Genomic DNA, 11,074 nt, shown 5'->3' on the forward strand with positions numbered 1-11,074 from the left:
CATCACTGTTCATCATCAACAGGAACTCAAGTAGGGTAGGACCCTGGAGGGAGGAGCGGATGCAGAGGCAGGCCACGGACGGGTGCTGCTTACTGGCTTGCTCCCCATATCATACTTGCTTAGCTTACTTTGTTATAGAACCCAGGACCACTTTCCCAGGGATGGTCTCCCCCATAATGGCCTGGTCCCTCCCCCATCAATCACTAAGGAAATGCCCAAGAGGCTTGCCTACAGCCTGATCTACGGAGGCAGTTTCTCAGTTGAGATATCCTTGCTCTTTCATGACTCTAGCCTGTGTCTAGCTGACATAAGAACCAGCCAGCACACCCTGTTGTACTTTAAGGCAGTGTTACTACCCCTACATTGCAGGTTAGAGAGTGGGACTTTGAGCAGTTAGGCAATTTCCCCAGGTCCCTAGATCCATCCTTTGAGCCCTAAGCCTCTCCTGATGGCCACTGTATAATGGAGCCGTAGACAAGCCGCTCCTGGGTGTCTCTGACATGCAGTCACCTCAGTTCTTCTTTGTCTCTCTTTTTCATGAGCCAGATCTGTCCCAGAGCCCCACCTGGTGCATTCCCACCAAGAGCCTGTGGTGTGCTGTAGGTACAACCCAGCCTTCAGGCATGTGGTCAGCTGCTGTGAAGCATCCGTAAGTACCCGCTCGTGATGTCTTAGCAATGACACGCTTGTGAGGTTGCCTGGCCCCGCCACCTTTCCGTTAAAGCGGAGCAGTGTGTTTCTAGAAACCAACAGTGGTGTGGACATTCACTTCTGCTCTGTTAATGATCCCAGATGATTTGGACAGTCTTCGCTCAGAGTCAAGTGGAAAAGCCTGCTGTCTCCCCAGTGGCTCCCAGTAGGAGTTCTTTGGGAGGACCATCCATCCCGAGAGTATTATATCCTCGGGATTATCTTGTATGTTCTAAAACAAATACTTCTCACGGATTGGTTGAAACGCTAATCCACTGTCTGCTCAGAGGACTTGGGGAATAGGCTCTAAGCCTACCTCAGAGGAGCCGTCCCTGGGGTGGGGACTGACTTCAGCCATCAAAACAGAGGATATTGGACTCCCTGGGGGAGGACTCTCATCCAAGACATCTCATTCCAGGATGGGCCTGGAAAAGACTAGAATCAAAAGCAATGGTGCTGAGGGAGACCTGAGGACTGGGAGGTTAGAAGGCACAGGAAATGAACACCGCTGTCACAGGTTCTTTTCCAGTGACTTCAACAAAATACCCCAACAAATGCAACTTCAGGGACCGGAGTGGGGGCTGAGGGGGTGGGGTGGGTATTTCAGCTACAGTCCGTTGTTGCCAGGAAGTCATCACAGCAGAAGCTGTAGACAGCAGGTCACACTGCCTCCACAGTCCAGAAGTGTGAGCATAGGTCCCATCTCATCCACTGTCCAGAAGTGTGAACTTAGGTCACACTGTATCCACATCCACAAGTGTGAGCTCAGTTCACACTGCCTCCACAGTCCAGAAGTGTGAACTTAGGTAAATCACACCCACAGTCCTGAAGTGTGAACTTAGGCCACACTGTTCCCATATCCAGGAGCATGAGTCCGGCTCTTCACTCAGTTCAGAACCAGTGCAAAAACCCATGCCTCTCACATTCAGGGTGGGCTTTCTTCCTACCTCAATTAACCCAAGCTTAAGAAAATCCCTGCAAGCCTGCCCACAGGCCAGCCTAAATCTTGACACTCCCTCACCGAGACTCCTTTCCCTGAGGAGTCTACATTGGTAGTTGACAGTCAACAGTATGGCACCTACCAACACTCTGGACATTGAACCTGCCCACTGTGAAACCAAACATTTCCGTGGTTGAAGCAATCTAGTCATGGCTATCAACTATACCTGTGCTAGCAGAGGAATACACTCAGTCTGGGAGTACACACACTTTCTAAGTAAACGTTTGTTTTTAAGATGTGCTTATTTTTATTTAATATGTTGGGGTGTTTACCTGCATGTATATCTGTGTCCCATGTGCGTACTGTCTGCAGAGGCCAGAAGAGGGTGCTGGATCCCCGGGAACTGGAGTTACAGATGGTTGTGAGCTGCCATGTGGGTGCTGGGAATGGAACCCCTCACCGTCTAAGCCATCTCTCCAGCTCCTCTAGGCGGTCCACAATGATATTTATGTCGCCAGACTTCTCCATGCAAATTTCCGCTGATTTGATAGCCATTGCCTCTAAGCCATCTGTCTTTCAACTTTTTATACAGGTTGTGAAAGTGTGGGACTTTGACACGGGAAGACAGGTGTCTGAGTTTATTGGGTGTCATGGCGTCACCTGTCTGACTTTTGACTCCAGCGGAAGAAGGTACGCCCTTTCTCTAGTGTCATGAGCTGTTCAGCAGGGTGACCTGGATCGTGTCATCCTAGTGGGGTAATCTTTTCCTAGGCTCGTTACTGGGGGCAGAGATGGCTGTCTGAAAATATGGAGCTACAACAATGGAAATTGTCTCCACACCCTTCAGCACGGCAAGTGAGGCTGGGGTTCTCCAGCAGGTGGTGCCCATAATGTATTGATGCACAAATGGGCATTTACCATAAATGGAAGGGAACCCAGTGAGATAGAGGCTACAATGTGTGTGGCATCTCCACCTCCCCTTTCTCTGTAGTTCACGTTATTTAATGTTTCTGAGCTTGCGTTTCATGGGGATACAATCACAGACATTAAATGTTGGTCTCTTAGAAATCTCCTGAACTGCCCCAGGGCTACTCATTCATTCATTTGCTATATTTATTCTTGATTTAAAAAAAATTCCCTGATTCTGGCCTGTCAACTGCTAAGAGAGCAGATATGATGAACATTCTTCAACTATTAAAGGGGAATACATAAATAAAGTCAAGGTGAAAGAAGGAGGATGCTCGTTCCCGAGTCTGCTTAGTCCTCCGTGTGACCACCTGCCTATTCACTCACTCAGTGTCCTGTACTTTTGGGTCCTGTAAGGAGAAGCCAGGCCTCTTCCTGTAGCCAATCAAGGGCAGACTCAGACAAGGAGGGAAGGTGGCCACAGATGAACAATGCTTTAATGATCCGGGTGACACCTGACCCTGGGCTGAAACCTAGAAAGTAATGATGACAACTGTTCTGGTCATCAGACACAGGAGGACAACATACAAAAGCTAAATTAGATGGGACTTAACACAGAAAAATGTTTGACGTAAGATGATAATGTATTTCTAGATGGACATCAAAGTGAGGTCTGTGACTGTACCTACATGGAGGTGAACCAAACTAGGTGAGTTTCACTTCAGTTTGAGTTATATTTAGATAGGACCCTTCTTTTTCCTACCATAGTTGGGGAAAAAAGTTGTATTAGTTAGCTTTTTATCACTGTGAAAAAAATACCTGAGATCAGGTGTGTGGGGGGTGTGTGTTTTGGCTCATAGTTCCTGGGGTCTCAGTCCGTCATCAGCCGAGGTCTGCAGCAAGATGAAAACATTCTGGTAGGAGAGCAATGGTAAAGGAAGGATGCTCACCTCATGGTGACCCTGAAGAGAAGGGAGACAGACACAAAACCAACCATAAGATAAAGCCTTCCTGTGACCCACTTCCTCCAACTAAAACCCTCCACTTTTTCTTCTTTAGAAGACTTACGTATTATGCATGTGTATGCATGGCTGCATGAGTTTATATGGACCTCATATGTGCAAGTGTCCATGGAGGCCAGAGAGCCTAAGAATGATGCCCTGGCTCTGGAGTTACAGACATTTGGGACCCACCCGATATGGGTGCTGAGAACCAACTGGGTCCTCGGCAAGAACAGTTGGTGCTCTTAACTGTGATGATCACCATGTGATGATGGTCACCGTGTGATGGCCACCATGTGATGGCCACCATGTGATGGCTACCATGTGATGATCACCGTGTGATGGCCACTGTGAGATGGCCACCATCTGATGGTCACTGTCTGATGGCCACTGTGTGATGGTCACCTTCTGATGGTCACTGTCTATTGGTCACCGTGTGATGACCACCATGTGATGGTCACCATGTGATGACCACTGTGTGAGCCATAGGCTCAGCAGTTAAGACTGTTCTTGCAGAGGCCCCAGTACTGGGCTCCACTGACACTAGAGAGACACGTGGTGCACAGACATAGATGCAAACATAACACCCCACATCCATAAGATGAAACAATACTAATAAAATTTTTAAACATTCAAAGTAACAAATCAGAGTGGAAAAATAACTTCAACCACCATAAATCAAAGAATAAAAACACAGTAATTCCTTTCTGAACACTGGGAGGGTGAAGCAATCCTTGGACCATTTCTGTGGATAGGCTTGCCTCAGGGATTTAGACATGATCTAAAGATCAAGTAATTCCAGGAAGGCAGCTCCTCACAGAGGATCTGTAGACCTCAGAAATGATAGGATGGTCTGTTTCTGTCTCCTGATGCTCGAACAACGGACCCTAATTTATCAAATTACATTTCCCATGGTTCTTCATAGGCATTGGAAAAGTTCATATCCTTTTATTTATCATGTGGATAGGGCAGAGTTAAACCATACAGTTCATTCTATATAAAGGTAAACCCATGGAAGTTGAAGTGTTACAATGTAACATCTTGTTGCTGTCTTAGGTGTGCCGTAGCTGTTGGATGGGACAGAAGAATAAATGTATATTTTGTAAGTGAAATGTAACAAATGAAGATGGTTCAAAAACCATCCCCTAGGGTTGACTTTCCTATCTCTTCCCTCCTCCCTCCCTCTCATTTTTTAGTGTATTTTTATTATTTTAATAATGTGTGTGAGTCCCTGCATGTAGGTATATGCATGTACATATAGGTGTCCACAGAAGCCAGAAGCATTGGACCCTTTAGAGCTGGAGATAGAGACAGTTGAGAGTCCCCTGGCTTAAGTGCTGAGAACCGAACTCAGGTCCTCTGGAAGAGCAGCCAGGGAGTGCTCTTAACACTTCACCTCCGATCCATCTCTCCAGCGCTTTGGGTTTAGCCTGTGAAACGGCTCTGGGTCTTATTATGAAGGCAAAGTTATGCGGTGGATCCAAGAAGAGCTTGTCAGTTGACATATGATTTGCTGAAATGCAATCACCCAGACGTCAGGAGTGGATTGCTTTTTCTTCCCACTGGCACTTGGGGAATTTGCTTTGACATTTCAAAAATCTGCATCAGCCGTGGGGTGAGGGGTAGGGTTATGAAACGTGCCAACACCTTCTCCCTGAAGTTGTGAGTGTGTTGGCAGCTCACTTTATGGCTCGCACAATGTGTCCTGTTTGGCTTTGGATACAGGACACACCTCGTGATTTTCATCATTTCTGGAAGCCTCAACCCCGCTGGCAGGATGACCTGGTGAGCCGCGGCCCACTTTTTGGCCCTCAATCCACACAGTAGCACACAGTGGAGATCTCCTTCACTCAAGGGGCTACCCTGCATTTCCTGAACCCACCACACACGCTCAGTTTCCCAGAAGCCTCTGCTATGTATGGCAAGATTCCCACCCGTGTAGAACAAGGTGCACTGAGGTCCAAGCAGTTGCCTCCTCTCTGGGAAAGGTGATGGCCCCCAGTTTAAGTTGTGGTGTGGAGCCAGAGGGCCAGGTTCCAAGCCGCTCTCCATGAGGCCCCGCTGGGAGTCCCCATGCGCAGGAAGCTCAAGGTGGGGAGGGTGTGGGTTTTTGCCAAAGAAGCATTCATTTCCTGCATCTTCCTAGTGAGCCAAATTCTATTCCTGATGTCATGACGTTCCTGACTCGCTGTGGCTGGTTAGAGGCCCAGAGCTGGGGGACGGCTGGCAATGCTTGTTAGAGATCAGAACGTTCTGGGTGCCCTACAGCTTCCCAGGGATGAATGGCTTCCTTCAAAACTGTCTGGGCGCCTAGGCAATAAGACAAACGTACAGAAAACAAGGCCACCCCGCCCAACTATCTGCCACTGCCCCACCTACCTTATGTGCCCTACAAATATTCCAGAGGGCACATGTCACTAGAATACATACTTTATTGTCTTAGTCAGGGTTACTAATGCTGTGATGAAACACTTTGACCAAAGATACTTGAGGAGAAGAGGGTTTATTTGGCTTGCACTTCCACATCCCTGTTTACCAGTGGAGAAAGTCAGGACAGGAACTCAAACAAGGCAAGATCCTGATGACAGGAGCTGATGCAGGGTCCGTGGAGGGTGCTTCTTACTGGCTTACTCATATGGCTTACTCAACCTGCTTTCTTATAGAACCCAGGACCACCAGTTCAGGGATGGCACCACCCATAATGGGTTGGGACCTCCCCATCAATCACTAATTGAAAAAATGTCCCACAGGCTTGCCAACTGCCTGATCTTACTAGAGGCATTTTTCTTTCAACTGAAGCTCGCTCCTCTCTGATGAATCTACCTTGTATCAAAATGACATTAAGCTAACTAGTACATCCATGTAACTAAGCCTCCGTGGTCTGAAAAACCTTACCCAGTGCCCAATTTATAATACTTGCCCAGTGACGATGTTGTCATTCATTCAGCAGCCACTGAGTGCCTCTTGTGGGCCAAGTGTTGTTTCTGGGAGTTGCAATGGTGAGCAAGCATGGCCTCACCTTCACGGAGCTTACACTTCAGTGGGCGTGGCAGAAGTAATGAAGTTATACGCCAGATCCCCAGGGGAGCCATGGTATTTGGATATCACACGTGGGTCAGTGACGTGCACATGCATCCAGTCCTCCATCCTGCACACATATTTACCAAGCACTGGCCTGCTCATGCACTTAGTAGGCAGGCATAGAAGAGACAACGATGATTCTTGAGATGCTCCCAGACAGGTGAGGCACGGAGGAGAGAGGAAGCATGGAACCTAACAAATGAAGTGACAATAAGTGATAAACGGTCACGTTTCCAGAGCCACTAGCGTGGCTGCGACGTTATCTGGGAGATTAAAGATCACAAGGGCTTTTTCAGAAGGGAAAGGTAATCTTTATGAGGACCGAGAGGAGATGCTTGAGCGCAGTATGGAAGTATAGAAGCGTGGTGTCTGGAAGGACGGGGGAGAGTCTGATTGGCTAGCACATTAGAAGTGGGAGGGAAGATATGCTAATGAAATGTCTCAACAGAAGGTGCATGCTACAAAGCTTAACAACAGAAATCTATTTCCCTGGGTTCTGGTCCTGAGGTGTGGGGGGGGGGCAGCTTGGTCAGGTTCTGGTGAGGGCTGGTCCTGAGGTCGGGGTGCCAGCTTGGTCAGGTTCTGGTGAGGGCTCCCTTTCTGGTTTACAGATAGATAGTAACAGCTGTCAGCAACTCTTTGCTATGTCCTCAGACAACAGAGAGAGCATGAGCTGTGTGCCTCTTCCTGTTCTTAGATGAACCCTAATCCCACATGGGAACCACATCCTCATGAGCTCATATGTGGGAACCACATCCTCATGAGCTCATCTGACACCAATAGCCTCTCTACAGTTGGGGCAGGGCATGGAAAAGCCCAGACCCAAGTGCTCAGCACACATTGTGGGATGATAGGGTAGGAGTAGAAATCTGGCAGTAGAGGATCATGGGAAGGAGATAGCTGTTAGCCTTCTGTTTCCCGAGTCTCACATTATAATCTGGGTTCAAGCAGACAGAGCCTCTCAGGCAGTCAAGCCAAGTCCTCAAGGGAGACCTTGTGGCAAGTACACAGGAACAAAGATAGAAGGATATCTTAATACGGCTGAGTGCCACCAATTGCCATGACATAGTGAGCTCCCACAGTGGGAAATGGGAAGCATACATGGCCAGGGGCCCGGGAACCCTGCAGCACTGGTCTCCCCACACCAGTTTGGGGTTCTAGTCTTCAGCAGAGGCACCTGTGTCAAGCGCCTCCCTTCGAGAGAAGTCCATAGCTTCAACTCCCATTGACAGTTTCACCTCAGGAGGGCGGGTGGGAGTCCTGGGCTCCTCTCTACTCTGGTGTGTGGGTTTCTGGCTGGCAGGAACCAGACCTCCTTAGCCCCTAGCTGGGTTCTCTTGTCCACATGCAGCCTGAATGAAGACACCTTGTCGACGACTTACATGCTGGCGGGATGATGAACTAAGGACATGCTACTTCCCTTAGAAAGCTGGGGCCCTAGAGGCAATGGCCAAAGAGGGAAACACGGAACACAGTGATTGGCATACAGAGTTTCTGGCAGGAAGAGACAGAGGTCCCAGAGAACCCCCGTGCATCTGATTTAAGTTCCCGAAAGTTGCCTTATGTGAGATGGGATCTCGTTTCTCAGATCTGTCTTTCTTTCTTAGAACCATGGGCACAAAGAGGACATCCTTTGCGTGGCCCAGTGCCCACCTTTTCTTCTGGCCACCTCCAGTTATGATGGAGAGATAATAGTTTGGAATGTCGTCTCAGGCCACATGTACTGCAAGCTGAACCCTCCCAGTCCCATGGATGGCCAGGACCACAGAGACGGTAGGGAAGGGGCAGGCGCCAGAGCCTGTGTACACAGACCGCACCATCAGCTTGAACTTGGAAAACTGAAGGAGTCTCCATTTGGGGGCCACTTCCTGCTCGGAAGGGATTGGCCTTGAGTCATGTTTCCCTCCCAAAGCTGGGAGAAAGTTTAAGAGTTCAAAGGTCCAGGCACTATCTCTGGACGCTTGTCCATCAAAGTCTATCTCATAGTCTCTTTGAGGTTTGGTTTATCTGTTCCCAACCTGACGGACGCTCCCACTGAGCCCGCCCACGTTGCTGCCACCATCCTTTCTCCTCCTCCCCTTCTCTCTGTTATCGTCTACCTGACACATGCTTCTTCCACCCAGCTAGTAAGCCTGTTCCCCAAGTCCAGCCCAGGCACCAACTGTCCCCTCAACATTTCAGGCTTCCATACCGTCCTCATCCTCTGCCTCCTCTAGTGGCCCCTGACCCACAGATCTCCTACCTCAATCCGACCTTATTGCTTGAGTATTTGATTGCAAAACTTCACCCGCATGTGCTGGATTGTTTGCCTGGTGGTTTGCTTGGTTTTATTGTTGTTGTTGATTTGGTTTGAGACAAGGTTTCTCAGTGTAGCCCTGACTGTCCTTGGGAATCTTTTCTTTGCCGTTAAACTGAAATTAAAGTCACTGGCCAAGGATGTGATGCTGATGTTTCAGGAAGCAATTCTGATGCAAAAGCCCTGTTCACAGTAACAATCACTGCTCCAAGTTACCATGAGGCTGTAAACTGTAAGCAGTCGCTGTTTGAGAATCCCTTCTGTTACAGAAATACAAATCCAGCTATCGCCACAGTAACACTTCTACAAGGCAAAGTTTTTACAGACACACACACTCACAAACACTCTCATTCACACACGCACACACTGACACACACTCACACTCTCACTCACATACATGCATGTACCAACACCCACCCACATACGTGCTCACATTGACACCCACAGGCACGCACGCACACTCACACACATGCATGAACATGTATACTCTCACATACTTTCACACGTGTACTCTCTCTCTTTCTCTCTCTCTCTCTCTCTCTCTCTCTCTCTCTCTCTCTCTCTCACACACACACACACACACACACACACTCTCACACACACACGGCATACCCTTCCATGAAGGAGCAGCCTGGCGGCTTCTTAACAACCACACCAAAGCGCAGTGGTCTTTCTCACATGGGATTGGTGAGGAGGATGCCATCTTGTATGGAAAACTGTAGTTCTCCTCGGGAAAGGGGCTGGCAATGGTGTCAAGGCAAAGCTGGACTACATGAAATCATTATCATGTTTCAGCTGTTAATTCCTCTTCTGCATCTAAAAGAATTTGATTGTGAGAGAGACCAGGGGATTCCAACCAGGCCGAAGTTTAGGAAAGTTGTCACCTCTAGGATGGAGGAGTTTGCTCTAGGGAGGCCGTCAATACCTACCAGTTAGCTCTGTTTTCAGCCGGTTTCCCAGAAGCTTATTTATCCGCTTTCAACGGCGGGTCCCCAACACTTAAGAGTTAAACGGTCATCGTCATGAACAGCTGCCGTGGGTAGAGCCACGTGGAGAGAGGCACTTTGGGGCCGTTAATCCCTCAGTCTTCACAGCAAGGCCATGTAAGGGTCTCATGTGGTCCACCCTGTGAAGGAGAAGGTTGTCTCCATGTGGCAGATAGATCCTGCTCAAGTGCCAGGAAGTGAAACACATCCCCGGACTTCACATGGGAAAGGAAGAGGCTGGCATCCTGACCACACTGTGTACCTCTGCCACCATCCCTGGGACAGATGTGGGCAGGCGAATGGACTCCACCTCTGGACGTCTCAAAGGCCCACTTCCTATACCCTTATATTGAACATCGGAGGCTGTAAGCATGCGGTGACTAGCAGCCCCTTATTTATATGTTGCTCCCCATTTCCTCCCTGAAGCCCCCACCCTGGCCTGGCTCAGAGAAGGTCATGGAAGGACCATGCGTTGCCCAGGCTCCCTTTCCACAATCTTATTTGTGTTTCTTGGAGGCAGAGATTTGGGTGGATTCCTAAGATTTTTATTCAATGGCAAATATTTGAGCTTCTCATCCTAAGGGACACTGGGGACTAGAGATAAAGAGCCGCAGACCCTGGCAGAGGAGGGAGATCTGGGAATGTAGACCTAGGCTGATTTATTTGGGAATTGGTAGGGTCTGTTGAGTCCAGGTTTGGCACCTGTCCCCTCCACAGCGTCTTTGCTGCCTAGGCCATCTTCCAAGGGTCAGAGGAAACACAGCCCACTGGAGACAGTTCCCCCAGCTCTGTCCCCTCCTGCATGCACCAACAGGGTTTTGTTCATTTCTTGGGAGGTTTTGTTAGTTTCCTTCTGGGTCTCTGCTGCCGCTTGTCCCACATCCAGCACAAGGCTGTAGCTGTTAAGACCTGCTTAGATGTAGGTGGGAAAGAAACAGGAAGGGATGGGGGTCTCCAGGTCAGGAACAAATCTTCCCATTCGCTTAACTGTGAATCTGTTCTCCTGACACAGCCCACCGTGAGGTGAAGGTCTCTGCTTAACAACAGGTGTCCTCAAAGTTGCTCAGCCAAGGGCACTTTGGGGGAGTAGCTGGACATCCTGGGCTAATGCCTACCCTGACCCCAGGGCACTTGCCTGGGCTTCTCAGATCTCCCAGCCTGTTCATATATATAT

The 11,074-nt window shown here is 48.9% G+C and overlaps 1 protein-coding gene across 1 annotated transcript in view; it reads left to right on the forward strand.

Moving 5' to 3' along the window:
- The window catches only part of LOC126513515 (WD repeat-containing protein on Y chromosome-like), a 121,328-nt gene that overhangs the window by 88,636 nt on the left and 21,618 nt on the right, over positions 1-11,074 (forward strand). The window contains exons 16-22 of the mRNA XM_050161960.1: positions 547-649; positions 2,223-2,320; positions 2,402-2,481; positions 3,191-3,245; positions 4,594-4,639; positions 5,263-5,322; positions 8,226-8,391. Of these exons, the coding sequence (XP_050017917.1) occupies positions 547-649; positions 2,223-2,320; positions 2,402-2,481; positions 3,191-3,245; positions 4,594-4,639; positions 5,263-5,322; positions 8,226-8,391 (608 nt within the window). The remainder of the gene's footprint in view (positions 1-546; positions 650-2,222; positions 2,321-2,401; positions 2,482-3,190; positions 3,246-4,593; positions 4,640-5,262; positions 5,323-8,225; positions 8,392-11,074) is intronic.

The sequence above is a fragment of the Alexandromys fortis genome, unplaced genomic scaffold (assembly GCF_014885135.2).
Source record: "Alexandromys fortis isolate MF-2015 unplaced genomic scaffold, M_Fortis_MF-2015_v1.1 scaffold_118, whole genome shotgun sequence".
NCBI lineage: Eukaryota > Metazoa > Chordata > Mammalia > Rodentia > Cricetidae > Alexandromys > Alexandromys fortis.